Here is a 26,944-nt window from a genome sequence, read left to right as displayed (position 1 = left end):
CAGACACTGGAGGAGATATTGCAAAATAATGTTGGAAGATTTTAAGATAGAGAACTGGAGAGAAGAGAGAACTCATTAAAAAATGCCTTCATTTTTTCAGTAATATATGGGTAAATTCCCTCTATTTAGGGGAAATTAGAGATGGAGAAAGAGTCTTAAAAGAAGAAAGTTTGTGACAGATGCTTTATGGATAAAGAGATAAAGAGTAAGACAGGGAAGAGTAAATTGATGAGTGTATGGTATGAGATTAAATAAAATCAATGTATAATGGCCATAATAAATATATAATATAATGCTTTCCTCCAACTGTTAATACAAGTAGGTATAGGAACAGGACTAAAGGACTAAAATAATGTACATAAATAGGGGAATAATTAAGATAAATAGGGGGGGAAAGGACAAGGGAGTTAAAAGGAGATAAAATTGAACTGATTTAGTATAATGACAAGAATGAAAATAAAAGAAACTAAGACCAGAATATGGGACTGGAAAAAAAGCAGACGAGGTAGATTGACTGACTGCTTAGGAAGAATAAGTTTAAGAGAAGTGAAGGACACAAAGAAATAGAAGTATAAGAAGATGTGAAAAATTAGGGGAATTTCAGAATTCTAAGTAATAAATATCAAACATCTGTTTGTGATGAAGAGTTATCTGTGTAGCTTAAATAAGGTGAAGATGAAAGTCATGGGAGGTGAGGAGATTGACAAATTAGGAGAGCATCAACATGGACATTAAAATTCCCAAGATTAAAGCTTGTTGTTGGTGTGGAGAGAAAAACTATGATCCAATTATTGAATTTCTTCAGAAAGGAGGAAGATTTAGTTGGGCCTGAGGGAAGGATATATTGGTAGATATTTGTTACCAGAATCTAGTAGTGATTCTTTCAAGTTTCCAAGGTTTCAAGGGAGGTTTATCAGTGATGATGGCAGAGAGAAGGCCTAGAAGTGACCATGAAAAACAATAACAATGCCTATTCTCAGAGGCATGAAAGAAGGTACATCCAATACTGGAGAAAGTAGGCCAGGTTTCTATGATTTCAAGAGGTCAGAAGAAACATGAGAGGAAGAGATATAACGCAGAAAGCTTTTTTTTTATTATTAACAATAGAATGGGGTTTCAGAGAGCACAATGAAAGGGGAAGACAGAGAGGGACAGAAACATTGCAGGAGTAGAACTGAAATGAATGTGAGTAAGGAATTAGAGAGTGTTAATGGGAGAAAAGAATTTTCACCTTGACAGCTATTGACTTCAAATCACAGAAATTCATAGGGAGGAGAGCTTTTTAACCTATAATCTATTATCTCTCACACACTTCCCAGTCTGAAACTATACTCCAGGGTTTTAATTTCATTATGATCCATTTGTGGTAGAAAGTCAATCAATTATTCAGTCAATAAAGCATTTATTAAAATATTGCTATGTGCCAGGAACGATGACAAACACTGAAGATACAAAAAGAAGAAAAAAGTTTTTACCCTCAAGGATCTCACAACCTAAGGAGAGAGAAAACATACAAACAAATGTATACTAAGAAGACTAGAGAGAGAAAGATAAAAAGATAGGTAGATATAAATGATAAAGAGGAAATAATTAATAGAGAGAAGATACTAGAGTTATGAGGGTGTAGGAAAGACTTCCTGTAGAAGATGGGATTTTAGCTGAGATTTAAAGGAAGCCAAGAGGCAAAGATAAGGAGGAGAGAACATTCCAGGAATGGGAAATAGCCAGAGACAGTGCCTAAACACTATAGATAGAGTATTTTGTTTGTGGAACAGAAAGGAAGACCAATGTCACTGAATCAAAGAGTATGTGCCAGGGAGTAAAGTGTAAGAAGAATGGAAAGGTGGGTAGGTTATGAAGGACTTTGGATGCCACAAAGAGGATTTTCTCCTTTATATTTCTGTTTTGGTCCTGGAGGCAATAGGAAGCCAATAGAGTTCATTGAGTGACATGGTCACACCTCTGCTTTAGAAGAATTACTTTAGTAGTTAAATGGAATATGAATTAGAGTGATGAGAGACTTGAAATAGGTTATTGCAATAGTCTAGGTGTGAGGTGATAAATGCCTGCACCAGACTGGTGGTGATGTCAGAGGAGGGAAGGGAGACATATTCAAGAGATGTAGCAAAGATAAAATTGACAAGTTGAATATTGAAGTCAAATAATTCTGAGTGGAAGATGATGGTCAAGTTATGAGACTAGGGGACTGAGAGGATGGTGGTGTTCTCAATAGTATTAGGGAGGTAGAAGGAGAAGGATTTAGGAGGAAAGATAATGATTTCTGTTTTGAACATGTTGAGTTTAAGATGTCTACTGGAAATCCAGTTTGAGATGTCTAAAAGATAACTGGAGAAGGGAAACTGAAGATCTGCAGAAATTAGGATGGAATAGGTAGACCTGAGAATCATCAGCCTAGAGGTAATAATTGAATCATGGGAGCTAATGATATCACTAAGTGAAATAGTATAAAACAGTGATGAAATTCCATACCCACTCTTAACTAGAAGACATGGCACAGCATAAAGTGGACAATATGTGGTTAGCAGGGAAGAGAATAACCATTTACATAATGTCTACAAACTGTTTAAGCATTTTCTAAAAATACTGTTTCATTTGATACTCACAACAATCCTTTGAGATAGGTGTTATTACTATCCTCACTTTATAGCTGAGAAAACAGGCAAATAGAGGTTAAGTGACATGTCCCAGGTCACCCACAGTTAGCAAGTGTCTGGGGTCAGATTGGAAGTCGGTTTTTCCTAGCTTCAGACCTCAGCACTAAACTGGTCAGAAGAAAGTTGTTCTTTTTCCAGAGTGCTTTAGGAGATCAGATGGCCTGGTTATAAGGAACAGTTCTGTTTGTCAAGTCAACAAAGCTAATGTCTGAGTCCTTCCTCATTCTGAGATAGTCTACAGCAATTCTAGGCCCCTCTTAAGATGTTGATACAATTATTGATCTTTCTTGGGCAAGAAAAAGATGGAGGTTATTGAGTATTTGCCTCTGGGCAGGTAATGAGGGGTCAGTCCCAGGTGCAAGGGCTCCAGTTCCAGTTGAAGATGGCATAAACAAAGGCCCTAAGACAGGAAAATACAGGTAACGGGAACAGCAAACAACCTCATTTGGTTGAAGCATTTGTTTCCTGTAATAGAGATGTGAAGGATAAAGAGTAAGATATATTTATCTATATTATAGAAGGACTTTAAGTTTAAGAGAAAGGGTCTGAATTCAGTCAAAAGAGAATCATTGCATGTTTTATAGTAGAAGAAGAGAATTCTAAAATATGAAATCTGATACCTTGGGTTTGTGGATTTGCAACCTTGAGCCTAATCACTTCTCCTTTTCTGAGTTTCAATTTCTTTTTAAAAAATGAAGTAATATTAGTCATTTTTGTATGTAATACCTAGAGTGGATTTAGTTTGATAAACCTATGAGAAGACATAGAAAAGAGTAGCATAGCATGGGTAGGTATGCATGAGTTATAATCTGCATCCTTGAAAGAATCAATGAGACTACAAATCCATTTGAGTACTATTTACCTCGAAGGATATTATGACTTTCAAATGAGAGAACATATCTAAAACTTTTGAACAGATATATGGCACAATTGGTAGAGTTCTGTGCCAGGAGTCAGGAAGACTCATCTTCCAGAGTTCAATTATAATCTCAGACACTTACTAGTTGTGTGATCCTGGGCAAGTGACTTAACAATGTTTGCCTTGGTTTCCTGATCTGTAATATGAGTTGGAGAAAGAAATGACAAACCATTTCAATATTTTTCCCAAGAAAACCCTAAATGGGGTCATTACATGACTGAAATGACTGAATAACAACAAGAAATCTAAAGCTCTAAATGTAAATGTAAAAACTATACATTAATAAAGTCTTTATTATGACTATCTAATGCCCGAGTAAAATCCCTTGATAATTATAGATAATAAATATTTGTGGAATTGAGGTTTAATTATTTCTATGATACCTGACAAGTAAAATAAAATTCAGTTAATATGTCTAAAGGATACCAAACAATGTTATGATATTTATGATCTTTTTTCTTCCACTGAGTTGGCTAAGATGGCCATTGTATACAGTATGTAGTTTCTATAATATATACAAAAATATACATAAAATAATAATATGATATAATAAAATATATATAATATACAAAATGTTCTTATAAATGCTACAATTAATTACCATCAATAAACAAGTAGAAAAATATTTGTTATTAAATTATCTTAGTGTTATTCTGAGGCTAAGATATAAATAGAAAGATAGAAACAACCATAGGAAATAACACATTTTTAATCAATTGTCAGCAGATATAAGTGTCAGGCTATTTATTGCCTTATTATACTCAACTATTTTTCAGGTGGAATCATGAGGAGAAATAATGAGACATCAATGGAAGATTTCATTCTCCTGGGACTCTTCCCTGAGTTTAGACATTCTGGTATCCTCATTTATATCCTCCTCATGATCTATATAATTGCATTTCTAGGAAACTCACTCCTTATTCTCTTAATCTGGGGGGATTCTCGGCTCCACACCCCTATGTACATTTTACTCAGTCAGCTCTCCCTAATTGATTTGACCTTAACTTCCACAATAGTGCCTAAGATGGTAACTAACTTTTGTTCTGGAACAAAAACTATTTCTTGGATTGGCTGTGGTACCCAGAGCTTCTTCTTCCTTACATTAGGGATGTCTGAGTGCCTTCTCCTAACCCTCATGGCCTATGATCGCTATGTGGCTGTCTGCAATCCACTACATTATCCTGTAATCATGAATTTCACAGTTTGCCTTCAGATGGCAATCGGATGTTGGATTGGTGGTGCTTTAAGTTCCCTAGTCCATACAGTCTACCCTATGAATTTCCCCATTTGTGGTTCCCGAGAGATTCATCATTTCTTCTGTGAGGTACCAGTCATCCTGAAGCTCTCTTGTGAGGACACTTCAACCTATGAGTTAGTAGTGATGGTGACAAGTATAGTGTTGCTTGTAGTGCCTTTTAGTCTCATTACAGCTTCATACATTGCCATCTTTCTTACTGTCCTCCAGATGAATTCTGTCAAGGGGAGGAGAAAAGCCTTGGCCATCTGCTCCTCCCACCTAACTGTAGTGAGTCTCTTTTTTGGACCTAACATTTTCATTTATATGACTCTCAGTTCTTCTCATAGTCCAGAGCAGGACCAGGCTCTCTCTGTTTTTAGCAATATCCTCACTCCTATGTTGAATCCTGTTATCTACAGCTTGAGGAACAAGGAGGTGGTTGCAGCTTTGAAAAAAGTGCTGGGGAAGTGCACATTATCACTATAAAAATACACAAAACTGCCTATTAAAAATGGATTACTAATGTTGCTGCTTTGGGGATCAGAGTTGCCATTCTGACCACCACATGTTAGGAAGTTAATTGATAAGGTGGAAAGCACAAAGAAGACAAAGAGGGTCAAAAGAGTTTATTTTGAATAAGGATAAGTTGAATCAATTGATTTAGCCTGGAGAAGAATTAGGGAGAATATGTTAACTGTATTAAACTATCTTTCTTTTCATCTATCTGATGGGTATGAAGCAGTACCTCAGAGTAACTTTATGTAGAAAATGCCTTTTTCTAATTATTAGTAATTTAGATAATTTTTTCAAATTAATATGAATGACTAGTAATTCTTCCTCTAAAAATGCCAATTCATATCCTTTGACAATCTAGCAATTCAGAAATGACTCTTATTCTTATACATTTGAGTCAGTTTTCTATATATTTGAGAAATTAAATCTTTATCGGACAGATAAATTAAATCTTTATCAGACAGATTGATTTTATTAATGCAAAACCTTTTCAATTTTAAGTAAACTTTATTGCCCCTTTTAACTTCTGCAAACCTCTCTATCTCTTGTTTGGTCATGAATTCATTCATCTCCAATTGAGGTGGCAGGTAATTTCTTGCATGTGCCTTTAATTTGCTAATGATGTTACCCTTTCAGTCTAAATTAACTTGGAGTTTATCTTGGAATATGGTGTGAGATGTTGGTATATATCTGGTTTCTGCCAGACTGTTTTCCAGTTTTCTCATCAATTTTTGTTGATGAGAATAGTGAGTTGTTGCAACAATAGCTGGGATATTGAACATTACCAGGAACACAGTCTGATGTAAATATTGATTGATTGATATTAAAAACTTGTTACTAGGCTCAATTGGCTTCCATATATTGTGTGCCTAATATATTCCACTTGATGACTCTGTATTTCTTACATAGTAGCAAATTATTTTTACAATAATTACTTTATAGTATACTTTAGTATCTGGACTCTCTTCTTTCTCACTTTAAAAAAATAAATTCACTTGATATTCTTGAATGTTTTTCTCTAGATTAATTCTGTTATTATTTTTTCTAGTTTCATAAAAATTATTCTTTGATAGATTGATTGGTATGGTACTAAATAAGTTAATTACTTTAGATAGTGTTGTCATTTTTATTACATTGGTTCATACCCATGAGCAATTAATATTTCTCCAATTATTTATATTTATATTTGTGTTGGAGTGTTTTGTAATTGTGGTCATATAGATCATGTATGTGTCTTGGCAGTTAGACTCCTAAATATTTTATACTTTTTCCTAGTTATTTTACATGGAATTTCTTTCTAACTCCTCCGTCTTGTTTTTGTTTTCTTTTGTTTTGTTTTCTTTTGTTTTGGTTCTGTTAACTTGTTCCAGGTTGTAAGTTCAAGGAGGGTACTATTGGAATTGGACTCGGTCACTATTAACCTAGTGGGAAGCTTAGAAAATTCAGAGAAACCTCTGCCCTTTCCTTATAAGATTGAGCCTGTGCTGTAGGCTAGAACTGAATCTCTCCTGAGATCAGAGACAAATATGTATTCTTAGTTTCCAATTTTTTTTCTAACTTAGTAAACAGAAAATCCCACCATGTAGCCATATCCTAGGTATTTGCCACCTCAAGTTCCCCATATCCTGAATCTGTGAGGTCTCTTCCTATCCAGGTACATATCCTTGGTCAACAGACCTGATCCCTAGTGCCCCACAGAGACTGCCTGCTGACCCTGGCAGGAAAGATGATTGTGATTTTTTTTTTAATTTTGTAATCAGAATTTGGTCTGGTATCCTTTCTAGATCTGTGTCAGGAATGTGTAGTGGTGAACTAAGGTGCACTTCTTTCTGCTTTTCCTTCATTGTGACTGTACTACTTCTTGAACCCTCTTTTCTATAGTCCTAATTATAAGGAAATTGTTCCTTATTATCAAGTCTACATTTACCTTTTTGCAATTTCTCCTTACTACATCTCTGGGACCAAACAGAACAATTCAGATCTTCCTCCCACATGGCAGCAAGGAATTTTCAGAGCACACACAGATCAGAATGGCAATGAGCAGATTTTTATTACTTTATAATAAAACAATCAGCAGAAGGACCAATGAGGACAAAAACACAGCCCAGATTTCCTCCCAATGGTGAACAGAGCCCAGTCTTAATGTCAAGTAGACATTCAAGAAATAGCCTGAAAATTTTGTAAACAGAAAAATAATTCTGTCAAAACAATACATTATACTGACAGAGAAGTTCAAGACACAAAACCAGAGGAAGAGATTCTATAAGCGAAACCTCAAAGAAAAATGCAAAATGAATACAAATCCAAAACATATTCTTAGAAGTGTTGAAAAAGAGCAACATTCTTTTTGAAAAACAAACATTAACTGGAGAAAAATAAGAAAAGAAATAAGAGCCTTATATATGTTGTAAAAAGAGAAGTAACAGTTTTGTCAAAAGAGGTACAAAATGATACTGAAGAAAATGACTTCTTAAAAAGTATAACTGGCCAAATGAAACTAATGGGAATAAGTGAACAAAATCTAGTTTTTGCCTTGTCATACATTGATGAAGCGGCATATCTTCTGACTCCCATAACAACTCAAAGCCTTCTCAGGAGCTAGGAATATTTTTTCCTAAAAGGTGCCCCTCTACCTCCATTATCTACTCTTCACTCTTAACTTTCTCCTCACCTCTCCTATTCCTATCACTCCTCACCTCCACATCATAAAGTTCCTGGTTTCCTTAAAGACTCAACTCAGACACTACCTTTACAGGAAGACTTTCCTAGTTCTAACAGCTGTTAGTGCCCTCTCCACCAATCCCTAATTATCTTGTATCTATAGTATATGTACACGTGTCCTCTGTTTGGATGGTGGACTCCTTAAGGACAGAGACTATGTTGCTTTTATATCCCCATTGCCTAGCACAGGGCTTGCTGCAGAATATAATTTTTAATAAATGAATGTCGAGTGAATCCAAAAATAAGTCATACAAGAAAACAGCCCAGATGCCATAGAACCAGAAGGCAAAGTAGAAATCAAAAGAATTCACTTGCCTGGGGGCAGGGAAGTTGCCTCTGGGGTTATCACCCACTTTTAGTAAGGGACTTGGGAATTCCCTTACTTAGTGTCATGTAGGGGTGTTTAAACTTTTGATTGATTTGTTTTAGTTTTATTTTTTTTTTAAACCCTTACCTTCCATCTTGGAGTCAATATTGTGTATTGGCTCCAAGGCAGAAGAGTGGTAAGGGCTAGGCAATGGGGGTTAAGTGACTTGCCCAGGGTCACACAGCTGGGAAGTGTCTGAGGCCAGATTTGAACCCAGGACCTCCTGTCTCTAGGCCTGGCTCTCAATCCATTGAGCCACCCAGCTGGCTCCCTGATTGATTCGTTTTAAATTGCTGATTGATAGACAAAGAAAGTTTGATCCACTCTTCACACAACCGATAAACATTCATACAAAAATAGAAGAACTGCAGTGAATTCTAGGTCATTTATTTTACTACAAGTCAATTCTCAATTTCCCTTTTCATATCATGATCAATGATACTGCTGGCTTTTATTTACTGAACTTCATTTATCACCTTCTAGGCAAGTTTCTCAACAGAAGGCATTATTTCAAACAGTTAGATTGAGAGAGAAAATCTGCTTTATTAGCAGACTTAGACTTCAGTAACAGGAAGGGGGTGGGGGAGGGGAGGGAAAGAACATGAGTCTTACAACCATGGAAAAATATTCTAAATCACCTAATTAAATAAAATTTTAAAAAATAAATAAATAAAAAGAAGAACTTAAAAGGGAAAAGAAAGGACCAGTAACAACAAAAGTGGAGGAACTTGATTCCAGGTTTTTTATTTTGGGATCTCTTTCAAGAGGTTATTGGTATATTCTTTCCATTTCAAAGCATAGGACAAAGAACAAAATGGTAGGTAATATCATGAGGCTGAGAACAACATGATTGATTACATAGCTGAGGCAAGGGAAACAATGTGATTGGTTGGAAATTTTAAATGAGAGGCTGTCAAGAACCCCCTCCTCCCCTCTTGAGACAAAATTAAATAAATGTAAATAGGATCAATAAATAAATGATATAGGGTAAATTTTAATCATTTTGGTTAAATTTGAGCTTTCATTGTGTTGATGACCAGTGGGTTCACTTATCCTGTCTTTTCTCTTCTGTGTCCTTCTAGACAAATTTCTTATGTTAATTTTAAAAACATAGTATTTAACCTTTAATTAATTATGCTTTCATTAGAGATTTATGATCATTTAATCATTTTGTTTGTTCTATCATCAAATTCAGCTAATTTGGCTTGAATAGAACCAATGTGTTTTTCAAATGTTTTATTTCTGTTCTGTCAAATTTTCTTTAGTTTCTATACCTTGGATTCCAAATCTCCCATTTTTTCAGAGTCTCAAATATAGAAATTCTGAGAGATATGATAAATTGAATAGATTTTTTGTCTTATTGATTTCTACTTTGAGAACTCTTATTCATTTCTTTCTTTCTTAAGGTGATTTTATTTTTTTATCTGATCCATTTTGGAGTCTCTTGTTTTTCCATCATTTCTGGGATTCCCATTTAATTTATTGCCTTGTTTCTTTTGCCCTTGGTCTTTTTAAGTAACTAGCCTTCCCTGCACATTATTTATTCATTCTGTTGTTATTTTGGGCACTGTTTGGTTCTCATCCTTACTTTGCAGTGCTGATTTATTTGTGTAGGGGCAAGACGGAAACATTTTCTCATCCTTCTTCACATTCACTTCTTTTCCTTTGTTCCTAGACTGTAGTATTAACCTCCTGTACTTTAATCCCCTCTCTCACCCAATATCAGTTGTAGATTATCTGGATTAGATTATTTTAATGGCATCATCAAGATTAAAAGAGTTGGTAGCTATAGTATGAAAAATCCAAAAGGAAAAATCCACATATGAGTTTACATCTGTTTTCTTCAGTATAGAGGTCTTCCAACTCCCTCTCTCATTAGGAAGAAAAACTAACAAAAGTGCTGAAACAATGAAAATAGATACCATAGTACCTTTTGATCTCTAGTAGTCTCATATTTAGAAGAAAAATAAATTTCATTATCTGTTCCCCAAGACCTTCACCGACTTTTTCATTCCTCTGAATTAAACTTTCTTTTAATGATCTTTTATTTAAATGGCTGGAGTCATTATGTGTATCATTCTTTTGGCACTTGTTATTTTATTCTGCATAATTTCATAGAAACTTTTCTTTATATCTATGAATTCCTCAAATGTATTATTTCTTATGGCATAATATTCCACTGCATTCCTATATACAGTGGTATCCATTTTGTTTCAATTTTTTGAGGATCCCAAAGATGGTTGCTATTAATCTTTATGTAAATAATAAATTTTAATTTCTTTGTTTCTATCTCTGATTTGTTTTGAAGCACATGGGAAGTATGAAGTACTAAGTATATGAAGTACTAAGATCACTGGCTCCAAGGATATTGCAATATCTAGCAATAAAGTTCCTATAATTTTGTAATAACCAAATCCTACAAAAGTCCTTTGATCATGAAGGTTCTGGGGATATGGCCAAGTCAAGAGCACTTCTGGATTCTCTGCATTGGTGTTCACAGTTAAGATACTATGTTACTTGGCAGAGTTTCTAAAAAACTGACACATCAGTAGAAAGCTTCACACTATTTTCCTCTTGAAACACTTTCATCAGTCTTTCCTCATGCTTTTCCAGGGTCTTGAAAAAAAAATGATGCAATCAAAGTATACCAATGTTTTACTTTCTCTTTTAGTCTCTGGGAGGTAAAAGTGTCCCCAAGATAGCTTAAACAAGCAAAACAAACAAGCAAATGAAAGAAATCGTATATTCCTTTGCTATTTGAATATGAAAGTAATTTCTATCTAAAAGAACATGATCCATGCCATCTAAAATTCTAAGAACCACTTTGGTTTTCTTTTAATAGCCTAACAGCCTACATACAAGCATCTTATCATTCTTTTTATATTCCATCTCTATAAGCTATGTTTATTGGTTACTGAACTTTATGATAACTTTGACCAGTCCTGGAGATAATCACTGAAGTTTTACATTACACAAAGGAATTTTCCTACTTCATTCTCACAATTGTTGGGTGTTAATAAGTTGGACATTGTGGGTTGATTCTTGGGTATATCCTATATCCCACTAATTTAGTGACATTCCTACTCTCCTCAGGACTCAAAAATACAGTTTTAGACAGAGTCAGCATGGTACCGATAGGAGACTACTTTGTTAATCATAAAGGAAAATACTAGTATAGCCAAGATGGAAAGAAGATACAAACAAAGAAAAGCTGCAAAACCCATTAAACACCATTAACCTGCATTAGAACCACTTGAACTTCTGTAGATTTTTCTGATACATGAATCCAGGGCTTCTTTTTCTTATAGAAGTATTCAAACATAGGCCCTCTACTACTTTTGATCAACCAATTCATCTTTTTCCTGCTAGATGCCTTCATGATAGAGGACAAAGTTTCATTTCTAAGAAATGTAGTGATTGTTTAAGATACAGTAACTGACTCTTCTTTGGGGATGGTTTTTGACGGTCAGGTGGAAGTAGATGGAGCTACAATTAGTGAGCAAGGTGAGGTGATGAAGGGTAGAAGTCCAGGTGGATCGACTCCTACTGAGCTCACATACTCACTCTTTCTAGGCTGCGATATCAGGGGGAATATTCAGGAAAATGGGGTTCCCCCGTTGCAAGTAAGTGATGGGGAGTTGAAGGGAAGTCTCCCCTATAGAGTGATGGAGGGGGTACCCCAAAATTCCCTTGCACAAATTGGCCAGAAAGATAAGCTTCCCCCAAGTCTGATGACTCAGCAGGGGAGGGTTCTTGATCAACACAGGTAGTGGTTGTTCTCTGCTACAATGAGTAACTCCTTCAAAACTCCTTTGAATAACTCTAGAAAAATATGACTGCTATTTGAACATGTTTAATAGATAGATGTTAGATATAAGGTAGTGGGGAGTTGGAATGAGGGAATTGGGGTCCCTATTATATATGTCCCAAAAGGTCCTTCACTTTGTCAGCTTCGAAGCCGGGCAGAGTTTCACCTTCCCTTCCCACTATTTCTCACGCTAAGCTAATTATTAGAAGGGTAAAGGAATATCAGGGGAAATACAATAGGCAGGAGAGAGAGTCAGGCTCTCTGACGGAGAGGCCAAAACCCCACAGGTCCGGAGAGACTTGACAGTCTTGAAAGATGTTCTAAGAGGTATAATGATGTAAAAATATGCCTCAGGTGACAAAATCTGCAATAAGGAAAATTGCTTCCTGCCTCCTTAAGAACCCAGCTCAAAAGCCTTGAGTTCCTCTAAGAGCTCCCCCAGGTCAACTTTCTTCTCCCATCATCTGTTCCCAATGATCTCTGGTTGTCAATCATCTCTTCTTTCAATGTTCCATCTTTTCCTTTGCAACCTGCCCCTACAGAAATTTCCTGAAATTGTTACATGCAATGAAGCATCTAGGCTCAGACCAGTTGAAGTTTCTCTTTGAAACACAGAGGATCTAGAGATTTCCTGTCAGATAGGTGGCACTCATGTTTATGCTTCAAGGAAAATAGCCAAAGCTTTGCACACAGAAGAAAGTAAAGCTGACTCTTTGTGGCAGAGAATCTGGAATTAGCCTAACTCAAAGAAAAGGTGTCTAATTCCTGTGGCAATAATCATTCCTCACTTTTCTCTATCAATAAATTTACCAAAGTAGATTTAATTCTGCATCCCAATTACTATGCTATGTCTCACCTTTATTCATTATGTTGCAAACTTTTTATATAACTCCTCCAAATAAGATTGAAAACTACAAGCTATTTTTCAGGAACTTTCTCCTTCATGCATCCTAAGATTATAGATTTAGAGCAGGGAGGGATCTTGGATGTCTTCAAGTCCTACTCTCATTTTGCAGGTGAAGAAACTGAGTGAAAACTGCATGGCCCATTTTCCCAGGGCCACACAGTGTCTGGGGAAGGATTTGAACTCAAGTCTTCCTGATTCCTAGCTGACACCTACTTATATTACTACCTAGATTTTACCAGGAATTTTTAACTTGTCAAATGGATCTGTCAACTTATAAGATGTATCCTTAATGGCATCTTGTTATTTCACATGAAACTATTCTATAGCCCCTCAATTTTTACACAAAAGATTGGAATTATCTCAAGTGAGGAGCTAGAACACATGGTTTGCCAGAATCAAAAGGGCATTATGCTTTCCCAGTTCATTATCCTCATTTTACATATGATAATGCTACGGCTAACAAAGATTGCTCAGGGTCACAAAGCTAGTAGATGTCAAAGGATGGTTAGATCTCAGGTCTTTCTTATTCTAAGTCCAGTGCACTATTCACCACACTTCCTAGTTAACTGAAAGTAAACTTTGCCAAGAGAGGGAGGCATGGATCCCAGTAAAGCTACAGGACTTTGATTTGATTTACATGAATGTCATCACTTACTTTCTCAGTGGTATCTCCAGCTCCTTGCTTCTGCTATTTCAGGACATGTTTTTACTTACTAAGCTGTAAGAGAATAACCCTTTCCCCTTCCTTCAAGCTTACTCACCCACTCAGTGAAATCATTGACATATTTCTCAAACTCAAATTTTCCACTGTTTCTTAAAGTTGGAGAGAGTTTAAATCTTCAGACCTTTTAACCAGCTATTATCTGTTCTTAGGGTTTCTCTCCATAGCCAATGAGTGAAGGAGGGGCTCCAGGCTATTAATATCTCCAGCACTGTGAGGAAAATGGGGTTGCATTTCTGTGTTGCTACTGGATAGCCAGGTAGATCAAGAAAGTAGGCATCCTGGTGAGATTTCCCTTCTGGCTCTCATCACTGAACCGGCATGAGGAAACTAAGGGGAACCAAAATAAGGGAGCATGGATTTTAAGCCTACTTCACCAGATGGTTCCCATTCTCTGCCTTTTCAGCTACAGACAGCAAGAGCTCTTTTACTCTTAAAGGAAAGGGATAACTTCTGAAAAGTTCCCCATAAAAAAACCTCTAAAGCTGCCAGGCTGAATTTCCAAATAGAAGAAGGGGGGTTCTCATTCCCAATTCAATATCTCCACCCCTAACAAAATGAAAGGAAGATTGACATCCTGTTGAGCTGCAGAGCTGCTGTCTTTGGGGTTGACCAATGACTTCCTAGTTTTAAAGGTGATATAAAAAGAGAGGGGAGTAGTGTAGGATGGAGAAAGCCTAACAATGCTATGATCTGAATGGTGAGATGCTTTCAAATAATTTAGAAGTGTGCACTGTGTGGAGTCTCTGGTATTTGCTGTCAAGGTTCAGTTTTGCTATATAATAAGCATTAATTATATAATATATATCCAGCTAAGAGAACATGAGGAAATGTGTTTGTAATATTATTGAGTAAATGAGGAAAATGCTAAACTCAGGAGGAGCAGAAAACATTAGACATTACTACCTTTACCAGAGATTCATACCTTAGCTTCATGCCTTATTGGGACTGATATTCTTGCATTAATTTAAGCCATTCAACTGCTCCACAGTGCTGAGGAGGAGGTATTTGTCTGAATAAGAGAGGATAGGGTTATAGGTGGGGAGGAGTAGTTGGTCTAGTTTGGAATTAGCAGCACATCTTCTTGTGCTGATAAGGTAGCACCTCACACAGGCCAGTTAGTATTCACTTTCAGCCATTCTCACTTTAAAGACTAGAGAATTAAACCCAGAGGGTTAGATGCTATTAAAGCTAGAAAGATCATAGAACAACAAATTTTATTTCAAAGTAAAATTATGATATTTTCTTGAACTATTTGTATTTAAAGTACACTAGCATGAATAGGAGAAATTATAGTAAACTGTAGTAAAATTACTTTTCTTTAAAATTGCTTCAACTGACACTCCACATTTTGGGCTGATTGACAATATGTTCTCTGGACCCCAAGTATGACTGGAATAACCTTTAAAATCATGTGATAGTTTAAGGGGTGATTATTAACTCTTTACACCTCTAGGGATTTGATGGTGCCCTAGATGAAGTCAAGTAAACAAATCCCTCTGACCCTGACCCTGACCATTGTCAAAGTGACAGTAGAATAGGAAGGACAAACATCTTAGAAATCATTGAAGACATAATGAGTAATGTGCAAAAAAATAAAAAGTCCTGAAGGGAAAGTAGCCTTTGGGTGACCTAATATCACTTGCTATTTTTAGTCACTTATAGTAGGGAGAGCTCTATCCCAATTACTGCAGGACATAGAAACTTTGCTTCTTAGTCACTGACAATACTATGCTACTGTTGTTACTACCATTTGTTCCCTGAGATAGCACTGAGCTACAGAGACTTAGACTTGTGAAGGGAGGCAGAATTGAAAGCAGGATTGAATCTAGAGGCACTAGTGTTAACCTACCTCAATTTCAAGATAAAGACTTGGTTTGGTGCTTTTCAAAAGTTATTCCCATTTTGTAGATTATTTAATAGAAAAGAATTGAATGTTGGAAAAGGAGGGTGCCTTAGAGATGATTCTAGATCAACCACATCATTTTACAGGTTTTTACAAGAGAAAAACTCAGGCCAAGAAAAAGTAAGTGACTGGTTCAATATTACATACCCAAATATTAGCTGTGTCTTTTCACTCTTAATTAATGGTGAAATGTGCAATATTACTGGTTCATTAGAGGCTGCTAGAGTATGGAAATGGGAATAAAGGGAGGCAAAGGATGGCTTAGGGCAGCTAAATTCATGAACAGTTTACAGAGAAGCAAGCCCTAGTAAAGACCAAACAAAGCACCTGTAGTATACCTTGAGGCAAGTTAATTACATAGTAGTAATAATAACTATGGCAATGTCTAAAAATTCATCTTCATAAAATCATTTAATAAGGAGAAGTGACTCATGAGAAGCTAAGTGAGAATAGGGAGTTTTTGATCTCCTTATCCCTTTTACCCTTTGAATTCAGAATCTAAGTCTCATATATTTATTATCAAATATGTTTAACCAAAATCTTCTTCCCTTAGGACCATCTTCCAGGTGCTAGTACAGTTAAGGGCAAGAAAGAATGGTTATGAACCAGGAGTTTGGGGCAAAGTTTGCCACATTAACTCCAATGGCAGTGGCCAATCCTGAGTTCTACAATCATTCCAATAGTTCCCTTACCTGGGAGAGGCCTCTGGAGGCTGGATCAGTAGAAGACCTGGTTGCCATGCCTTTGGGACCCTGCTTTCTATCATGTGCTTGGTGGGGGTAATTGGCATCCTCCATACACTGGTGGTGATGTATCATTACCTGCACTCCTCAGCTTCCATGTATATTTACATAATCAATTTGGCCCTGGCTGATCTGCTTTGTCTCCTCACCATTCACTTCATTGTCAGCACTTACTTCATTCAGAAATGGCACTTTGGTGATATAGGTTGCCGAGTGCTCTTCAGTTTGGATTTCCTGACTGTGCATGCAAGCATCTTCACTCTGACTGTCATGAACAGTGTATGGGGTGTATGGGGTGTTCAGAAAGGGGTAGTAACTCTGGTATGGAGGGCCTGTCATGCCCTCCTAGGGCAGCTCTCTAGCCACTGACCCCCACCTGACACCCAGCTCTCACTTGTGGCTCCTAGTAGCTGCTAGCATGCGGCAGCGGCCACACCCCCGGGCAACGGCTTCCACAGGCCGGCCAAACCTTGTGAGGGTAGCCATCGGGTTGTTGTCGACTCCTGGTGAACCAGGGCTTTGCTCACCCAGCATGTGAAGACTGTTTTGGCAGAATAGGCGGAAGAAACCAATAAGAAGGTTCAACAGCTGCGATGGCGACGCAGCAAAGCCCTGTGGAGTGCTTAGGGCGTGTTGGAGCACAAAGGACAACACAGGCCATCCAATGCAGCTGAGGAAGTCTCCAGGTGTAACGACCTTTTGTGCCACTGGACCCAGGCTTCCAACGCCGAGAGAGTGGAACTGTCTCTGTGCATCGACTTTTCCACTTAAATCTCTTTCACGCACAAGTGTCTTTGTGCACACTCATCTATCTTGGACTTCAAAGTCACATGAGGGTACACCATAGATGAAAATGCACAAAGACAATCGTCATTCTCGGTTACTGAGAAACAACTACTACATGAGCAGTGAGCTATACTTTGCAATCCTCAAGCCCCTGGACATGATGAAATGTTCCAAGAACTACCAAAAGACTATTGCTGTGCGCATCTGGTTGATGTCTCTGCTGCTGACCCTCCCCATGTTGATAATGATCCAGTTGGTACAGAGAGACAAAAAAATTGCCTACCAACGTGGAGCAAGATGTCCTACCAGGTTTGCCTATCTATCCTCTTTGGGACCAGTACTGTGGGACCTGGGGTGATCATTGGTTTTCTGTATATCTGCCTGGCCAGAACTTACTGGTACTCTCAAGTAGTTTCCTTTAAGATGACTAAGTGGCTACCCAACCTGAAGGTCTTCTATCTCCTCTATCTTCACCATTGTGCTGGTATTCTGGGCTTGTTTCTTCCCCTGGCAGCTCTTCTCTCAATACTGTGAATTCTTGCATCTGTCTGCCAAAGTCATTCGAATCATAAACTACTTGACCACCTGCCTCACCTACAATAACAGCTTGCATCAATCCTTTCCTTTACACACTTCTGACCAAGAACTACAAAGAATACCTACACGGCTAGCAAAGTTTTCAGAAGCAATAATAGTGGTACTAGTCCTAGTAGCATCTTTCAGAGGGACAACCAGTTCAGGAGGATCTCTGGCAGGTAGTAGTCAGCCACCAGTAGTCAGCATTGTAGAGAAATTTTCATAGTTTCTAAGATCTCTGGTTAAGCTAGCAATATTTTAGCAGTCACATTTCTATCCAGCCCTGCCCCATCCCCTACTTGGGATGATCTCTAGGGCTAATGAAGTCCAAAGAGATTTGAAGTATTTATCTGGAATTGCATCATTGTAACCCAAAATCTGCTTAGAGTGGAAGTAATATCTCAGTCCCTGACTTGGAGTGACCTTCCCTTGACACCTACTCCAATAGCATCCCTGCTCCTCAGGAATGTACTCAGCACCTAGGAGCAAGTTTCCCACTTGCCTTCCTGATGGCCCCTTCCCCAGTTTTTCAGCCCTCCCTTCCAAACCCTCCCTCCTCATCCTTTCAAATAGGCATGCATGTTCACATTTCATTAGAATACTCTTAGGGAATTTTATTTTCTAAGGCAAGCATTAATTGAAATCACAGTCATAAGGGAAATGTTTTAATCCATCAAATTAAAGAGAATATAACAAAACATTTTAAAAATTAATTTTTAACTACCTTAATAAATCTTAAACAGGAGTTGCAAAATTTCAAAAAAAAATTGAGACATTTAAGTATGCCTCAGCATATCCTATGCCTCTATTCCCCATTCATGTCCCATAACACTACAATCACACTTTAGATTAGATTATGCATCTAATAGGACATTAAATTACATAACTTATGAAGTGCTTTCTGACTCTCAGATGCTATCATTCCTAAAAATGTACAGACTAGAAGGAAGCGCAAAAGATTTTTTAAAAGACAGCTTTAAAATTAATTTGCTTAATTTATTTCATATATATATATATTTAAAAATCAAGCTATGTATCCCAGAAATGCATGGTTTCATATACTCTTTTTCACATATTCTTTTTCAGTTCTATATGTAGCAAAAGCTTCAGTTTCTCTATTTGGTGGCAGAAACACCCAGGAAAACCCACTTAACACAATTATTCCATTTACCTTTTTGTCTTTGGCTTTTAGGCTCACTAAAAATGTGTGTGTGTGTGTGTGTGTGTGTGTGTGTGTACACATATAAATGTATACATATACTCACATAAAAAGCACTTAGTATACACATAGAAACATGTATGCTTGTACATATATGTGAATAGATATCTGTATGTCTATGTATAGTTCTATAAGTCCCTAGATATGTCAATTATAGGGAAATAGATATAGATGCAGATATAAATATAAATATACTAAAAATATAGATCTATAGCTGTAGTCTAGGGCAGTGATGGTGAACCTATGGCATGCATACCAAAGATGGCACATAGAGCACTCTCTGTGGGCACACAACACCCTCCCCACCCACCATCACCCACAGAATTTATTATTAGAAAGACAGAGGGTCTCAGCAGAGCTGCTCCCTTCCCCCTCTCCACTCTGCCTGATGATCTTTTTTCATATTACCAGCCCCACTTCTCAGCACCCCAAATGGGAGCACACAGGAACTAAGGTGGGCAGCTCACAGGTGGCAGGGCTGGATGGGAGCAGAGCACTCAGGCCTCCCCCCTCTTCACCTGCCCATAGAGCATTTTTTCTACCCCTCTGCCCAGTAGCCCAATGGAAGCACTTCCTCCCTACCCTCTGGAGAGGGTATGGGGAGGATAGAGGACACCTGTCACTTGTGGGGGAGATGGGGCACAGCACAAAGTCTCTAAAAGGTTTGCTCTCACTGGACTAGGGAATGAAAGTTCAAATTAAAATCTTTCTCTACTATTATTAATTCTTTGTTTTGCTTATTAAGTTGGCTAATTACCTTGGCTAAAAGTTCACAAATTCAGGAACATGAAGAGATGAGAACTCTTCCTGGCCAAACCTACTGTATCCTTTAACCTTTTCCTTCATTTTCTATTGTTCCCAAATAACATAGCATTGGCAAAACAAAAGCAAGGACTCTGTAAGGATAGAAAGATTTTTCACACACACATAGGAGACAGAGAAGTTAATGCAGTCTATTCCTCCCAGGTTGGACTTGGAATTGGGTGTTGAAGGTAGTAATTGGGGAGAAAGAGAAATTATTTTTATGGGCTAGTATCCCTGAACCAAGTCATTTATCAACTCAGCAACTGGTAGTTCTTGTGTACCTTACCCCAATCCCACACTGGCAATTGTCTAGTTGTAAGATTTTGACAGGTGGCTCAATGGAAAGAACACTGGGCCTGGAGTCAGGGAGACCTGAAGTCTAGCCTCAGACATGTGCAGACTATGTGATACTGGGCAAATCACAACTTCTGTTTCCCTTAATCTACTAGAGAAAGAAATGGTAAACCACTCCACTATCTTTGCCAAGAAAACCCCTCTGTGCTACCTAGTTGCCCCCGTGGGAGAGTTTCTTGCTGGCAGCTTCTAGGGGGGTCCTTTTCCCTACAAGCTAGAGATCTCAGAATTAATCAGGGTTAGGGCTATTACATTTATTTAACACTCCCATTTATGCCCTGAATCCCCAAGAATTTGGCTTAAGGGTTTTATTGATTTTGTTTTTCCTCTTCAGTTCCACCTAGAGATGGTGAAGATCCCAGACATAGAAGCTGGAGCCATAGTCAACAAAGAGGCATGATTCCATACTGGATATTGCTACCAACTCAGCAGAAACATCCTAAAGAAGCCAAGATACTAGGATGCATGTCCAGGAGGGTTTGGGGCTTGGAATGTGGCAGAACTGAATCAAGCTATGAACCTAATCCCCTTCCCCAACCCAGATAATGAGAGGAAAATATATCTTCCAGATGTTGGTGAGGAAAGTTTGTATGTTTGTCCATACCATACCTTTGAAGTAAATATTCATTTGTATAAAACTAATCTGTCTGTTAAATGAAATTTGGGTGCTCTGCAAAGAACCTCTAAAATTAGAGAACATAATTACTAGGAGTTTGAATCAATGACAAGGAATAAAGAGGACACAAAATAAAAACCACATGGCCATGGCTGGTTAGCCATTTCAGCCATCCCCACCTTACCACCATACTTGCTGATTCTACATCAGAGCAAAGGAGCCTCCAAAGCCCATGCCCTTTATCCTCTGTCTACATGAAATACATAATGACAGGAAGTCAGTGGGCTCTTGGGATATGTAATTCTTTTTTAGAGTAACAGATTTTCAATTATGCAAATAGGGACTAAGTTTTATATCCAAGGATTGACCCCTTTCTCACCAAATACCAATTCCATAATAACCACACATAGAAATACATATTTCCAACTTGAATTGCAAAAAAAAACAAATATCAGAGATAGTATACCTATAAGAATATGTGCCAGGCAATACAAAATGAAGGAGTTCTCCCATTGGGAGTGAGATAATTCAGTTCAATAAAGAAAGAATTTCTGTAATCAGTCCACATCCATACCTTTCCATTTTTCTTAGGCACCTCCACTATGAGTGTTACCTAAGAGATTCTGGATTCTATGATGATGCAATTAACCAACATATCTTTCAAACGGCTTCTGAAATCCACCCTAATTATTTCTCTGACTGATCAGGAATCAAGAGCTGGATCCTATGGGTTGCCCTTTGAGCATATCCCATATACCTGTTATGCAATGAGAATATACCTGTTCTTTTGCTGAGTTCCAGACTCAAATTATCTTTCCACTCTTATGGTACTGGGGAGTCCCCAAAATAAAATATTTCAGGATCCAGCTCAGATGGTGGATGGTTGGAGCTCCTTCAGTATTCACCAACATTTCTCATTTCTATCATCTTGTTAGCCTCTGCACAGTCTATATGGAGGGTCAAAGTGCAGGGATCAGGTCCCAGATTGTTGTTTGCAATATCCTGTTAGAATTTTGAAAGGATTAGTATTAGTTCCAATCAATGCTAAGACAAAAGTGAATTTTGGAGGGGAAAGTGCCCACTTTCATTGTTGACATTAACTTCTTTGAGAGATTTCAAGCTCATCTGGTTTTATCCCAGAAATGGATACTCTTTATAATGCAAACTAACAAGTCTTGTCAAAGTCTTAAACACATGTTGCACAAATACTTGCCATAAAAAGATTGGGAAATTATTGTAACTTGATATCCAGTGTCTGGGGCAACACTAACAATCCAGATTTTTCCATTTTTACCATCACCTCTAAACAAACATCTATGAGTCTAGGTGGAATAGACCCATAAGATCATGACTATCTTTGGGGCCCAGGGTGACCTCCTTCCCTGGTCCCACTCCAGTATCCCAAAGCTAGATCAGAAGTTTTTAACCTTTTAGAGACCATTGCTGTGTTCTTTGACAGTATAGCTGACATAAGTATAGCCTACAAAAAGTATATCTGATGATCATCTAATGGGGATATGATTATGTCAGGCCTTCATACCTTCCTTTCTCTTGGTCCTTTACCTCTTCAAGGAGAATGGAATTATGCACTATTTCATCTCTAACTTGATTGATCTTCATTTTCATAGTTGTAGCTCAGCACTGGTGGTGCTATTGTCCTGGTTTTGCCCATTTGGCTCCTATTTCAGAAGGCCTGGAATCTGAGACAGATTTTCTGATTAAATTGTTCATGTTTTCTTCTATTTTTTTTTCATTGCTTTTATTTTCTTTTCTTGTTTCTTGATGTCTCATAGAGTCATTAACTTCTACTTTTCCAATTCTAATTTTTTAGGTGTTCTTTTTAATTGAGCTTTTGTGCCTCCTTTTTCAATTTGGAAAATTCTATTTTTTAAGGATTTTTAATCTTTAGTGAATTTTTGTGAAATAAATGTTTGTTTGTTTTTTCTTCTGGACTTAAAAATATTGCTCTCTGGTCTCCTCTCTCTGAGCAGCAACAATTCCCTTTCAAAGCAGAGTGTGTGAAGCCTGGGGCAGAAGGTAAGGGGGACTAATAGATCAGCCTGCGAACTCATAGAAATGTTAGAGGGGATAATTTGGCATTTGCTAACAGGTCAGCAGCTCTTAAGCTGCAAAGCAAGAATCAAGGTCCTTCTTCCATTTGAAGAATAATCAATAGCAAGAAGTTAAGCCTTAAATCATACAACCTTCCTTTTCTTCCCTTGGTCACCAGTTGAACTGGGCCATTCTGTATGACATGTAAAACCATATAGAAGAGCTAACCTTGGGTCAGGACTGTAGGCCTACCTCTAATGCTTATAACTGCCACGTAAGCTTGGCCTCTGAGCTATGGTTTCCTCACCTGTTTTGTTTTTTTTAAGCAAGGACAATAATTCTTGCTGTGCATACCTCAGAGGACTACCCATTTATAAAGATCAACTGGGATACCATAAATGGAACACATTTTGTAAAATGTAAAGCAGTATAAAAATATAAGGCAATTTTAATGCATTAGCTGACACAGAAGAAGATAATTTAACCTTCTCTATGATGCTTCAGTGATTAGTTTTTAGAGCTGGTCTCAGTTTTAAGGAATATATATGGGGAAAAAAGACAACAGAAATAAATATAACAGTATTTCATTCAACATAGTTCCCTTGGAAGGCAGCTTTTAGGAGGAGCAAGGTTCTGCCAAAGATCAAGATCTTAGATGATGTCAAAGTGTAGCCAACGTTAAGGAGTTATTTCCAAAGGCCTCTAGGGGCAGACAGTCTTGCTGAGTTTCCTTGGCTTCTTTGATGACAACTTCTTCTGTTCTTTGCTCTCTGCTTAACTTTCAGTATCCAGTTTCTCCCTATCTGTTTTCATTTGTTTCTGTCAGCCTGTTGTTCATAATTACCAAGGCCCCCATCCAGGAGGGATTCTTAGGAGAAGAATCCTTTGTGTCAGGCAGAAAAGCTGGCCTTTCAAGCATGTCAATTGGCTTGACAGCTGCTTCTGTAGTATAGCTAGTGAGACCTTGTTGGAAGCTAAGAAGTCCTTAATGGAGATAATCTCTCCTGAGAAATTATGTGCATCTGTTTCACACACAGTTGTACCATACGTCTCAATGGAGATTTCTTGTTCACTCCTCACATTGCTGGGAGTGAACATATTCTTCCATAAGAGTAAGGCCTTTCTTTGGCACTGGTAACATTGCAATTCCATTTTAAGATCCAGTTGGCAAACTGCTTGAAGAGGATGGAGATCACAATGAACAAGAAATAAATGTAGCAGATGCCCATGAGGATGAAGATGAAGTTGCCAAAGCAATAGAACCTTTGACTCTTATACTGAGCATTCTGGCTACTGACAAGGTCACCAAAGCCAATGTTGCTAAAGGTCATAAAACAGAAATAAAGAGAATCAAAATAGCTCCAACCTTAAAATGAGTGTGTCAAAGGCAGAGGCACAATAGGAGATGATGAGGATGCCATGCATAGGATGAGCATCACTCAATTACACAGAGGGCTTCCATCCCATCATGCCTCTTTGGTTATCAGATTTCAGAGCAACTTCTCATGGCATGACTTCATGATGTAGGTAATGGCTATAATTAGATGTTCTAAGAAGTTGAAGAATAAGATGGTACCTGCACATCCAATGAGACCACAAAATATCATAAAAACTTTACCTCCAACAGTTGTAGGTGTTGTCATGCCAAAACCTTTTCATGCTTCTCTTAAATATATTTGGACATCAGATTTTCTGTTTAAGTCTCATATTTTCTTCAGGAATGCTTGGGAATCTATTTTATTAAATGACCATTCTTTCTCCTGAATAAAGTCAGTTCTGTGATTCTTAGTAAATTAGTAAAAAAAAAGTTATGGAAGTTGCCAGATCCTATGTAATCCATGATATTTGAATTTTCTTTCCAGCTGCATGTAGTATTTTTACCTTGAACTAGGAGCTCTTGAACTTGGCTATAACATTCCTGGGAATTGTCATTTGAGGATTTATTGCAAGAGATGATCTGTGGATTTTTTCTTCAATTTCTATTTTACCCTCTTGTTCAAGACTATCAGGGCATTTTCTTGGATGATTTCTTATAATATGATGTCTAGGCTTTTTAAAAATCATGACTTACAGGTAGTCCAATAATTCTTTTGAATTTTTTTATTTCAATTATTTCAATTTATTTTATTTCAATTTTTAATATTTTCCATGGTTACATGATTCATGTTTTCCCCCATCCTTCATCCCTCCTCTCTCCGAGAACTGACAAGCAATTCCATTGGGTTTCTACAATCAACATTAAAAGATGGTCTATTTAAAGAATTCTAGAGAATCAACTAAAAAACTAGTAGAAATAATCAACAACTTTAGCAATGTTGAGGGATACAAAATAAACCCATATAAGTCTTTAGCATTTCTATATATTTCCAACACATCTCAGCAGTAAGAATTGGAAAGAGAAATTCCATTTTAAATCACCCTAGACAATATAAAGTACTTAGGAATCTATCTGCCAAGACAAAAACAGGAACTATATGAACACAACTACAAAATACTCTCCACACAATTAAAATTAGATCTAAACAATTGGAAAAACATTGATTTCTCATGGTTAGGACAAGCTAACATAATAAAAATGGCAATCTACCCAAACTTATTTAGTGCCATACCCATTGAACTACCAAAAAACTTTTTTAATGAATTAGAAAAAAAAAATAACAAAGTTCATTTGGAAGAACAAAAGATCAAGGATATCCAGGGAAGTAATGAAAAAAAATGTGAAGGAAGGTGGCCTTGCAGTCCCAGATCTCAAACTATACTATCATGCAGTGGTCACCAAAACAATATGGTACTGGCTAAGAGACAGAAAGGAGGACCAGTGGAATAGATGTGGGATAAGTGACCTCAGCAAGACAGTCTATGATAAGCCCAAATATCCCAGCTTTTGGGACAAAAATCCACTATTTGATAAAAACTGCTGGAAAAATTGGAAGACAGTATGGGGAAGATTAGGTTCAGATCAATATCTCACACCTGTGGAAGAGAGAAATTGCATGCAAAAAGGCAGAAGCAGAGGCTGATGACCTGTCAGTCAAATGAAGGTTTTATTTGGAATGTTACTGGGAAGAGCAGTTGGAAGGAAAGAAACAGACAAACTGAAGGGTTTTGTTTTTTAACCTGAAAGACAGACAGGAGGTGGTCTGGTAGCTTTAAAGGCAAAAGCAAGAAGGACAATAATCCAGATATCTCTGTGACTTACTCTGTTGGTGATAGTGACTGAGCCTCCAGACCTATCAGACATTTCTCTCAATTTGAACCATATCCCAACATCCTCCAACCTAAGGCTTACTGTAGTGTTAGGGAACTCCCCAACCCTCTTACCTCCATCCTCTATCTTTTCTTGTCATCCCCAAATAAACCCCTTACTTAAGATAAAGAAAAATATTTTATTTGAAACATCATAAACTCACCCTGAGTGATTTAGGAAGAAGAAGGAGGAGGAGGAGGAGGAAGAGGAGGAGGGGGGGGAGGGAATGGGGAGGGGAGGAGGGGAAGAGGGAAAGGGGGAAGAAGCTGAAGAGGCTGAAGAGAGGGAGGAAATGGGAGGAAGGGAGAGTTGACAAAAGAAAGAAGAAAACTACCTGATCTTTAGTTATCAATTACCAGTCAAATATAGTCCATTATTATTATTTACTACAATTTGGCAACCAAACTGACTGAACTTCACAATCTCTAAAACAACAGAAAAAATGTTCAAACAAGTGATATGTGGGGTAGTTGTGCTGGCAGCCATTGCAGGCTATTGGACTTATAACATTTTATAGAGCAAAATGACTAACATGATAGTAGATTCGGTGAAATACATAAGCAATACAGACACTGACCTACCTTAAGAACATTTATAGATTTGTGATTCCCAAACATACAGCATAGATCATGGTAGTGGATACAAACTTAAAGACTCTTGTTAAGAATATGTTTGAAGAATTCATGAAGGCAAAAGAGTTAGATCAGATTAAGGACAAGGGAAATGGTCAGGCAGTGTAAAGATTAAAATTTAGGGGAGACTGAGGCAGGTAG

The 26,944-nt window shown here is 37.5% G+C and overlaps 2 protein-coding genes and 1 pseudogene across 2 annotated transcripts; 2 read left to right on the top strand and 1 right to left on the bottom strand.

The window, feature by feature from the left end:
- Positions 1 to 4,378: 4,378 nt before the first annotated feature.
- LOC100022712 (olfactory receptor 2T27-like) lies at positions 4,379 to 5,317 on the top strand. The gene has a single exon (XM_001374435.2). It carries the CDS (start codon positions 4,379 to 4,381, stop codon positions 5,315 to 5,317), a length of 939 nt encoding a protein of 312 aa, XP_001374472.2.
- Positions 5,318 to 16,368: 11,051 nt separating this feature from the next.
- On the top strand, positions 16,369 to 18,125 carry UTS2R (urotensin 2 receptor). The gene is given in 7 exon segments (XM_016429588.1): positions 16,369 to 16,510; positions 16,513 to 16,787; positions 17,419 to 17,575; positions 17,578 to 17,768; positions 17,770 to 17,910; positions 17,912 to 17,983; positions 17,985 to 18,125. Coding segments are annotated over 7 exon segments (1,119 nt in total).
- Positions 18,126 to 23,764: 5,639 nt separating this feature from the next.
- Positions 23,765 to 26,657, bottom strand: LOC130456926 (potassium channel subfamily K member 13-like; annotated as a pseudogene).
- Between the last annotated feature and the right edge of the window lie 287 nt (positions 26,658 to 26,944).

The sequence above is a fragment of the Monodelphis domestica genome, chromosome 2, assembly GCF_027887165.1.
Source record: "Monodelphis domestica isolate mMonDom1 chromosome 2, mMonDom1.pri, whole genome shotgun sequence".
Lineage (NCBI taxonomy): Eukaryota > Metazoa > Chordata > Mammalia > Didelphimorphia > Didelphidae > Monodelphis > Monodelphis domestica.
The sequence above is the reverse complement of the archived record's forward strand: the minus strand, read 5'-3'. Positions and strand labels throughout refer to the sequence as shown.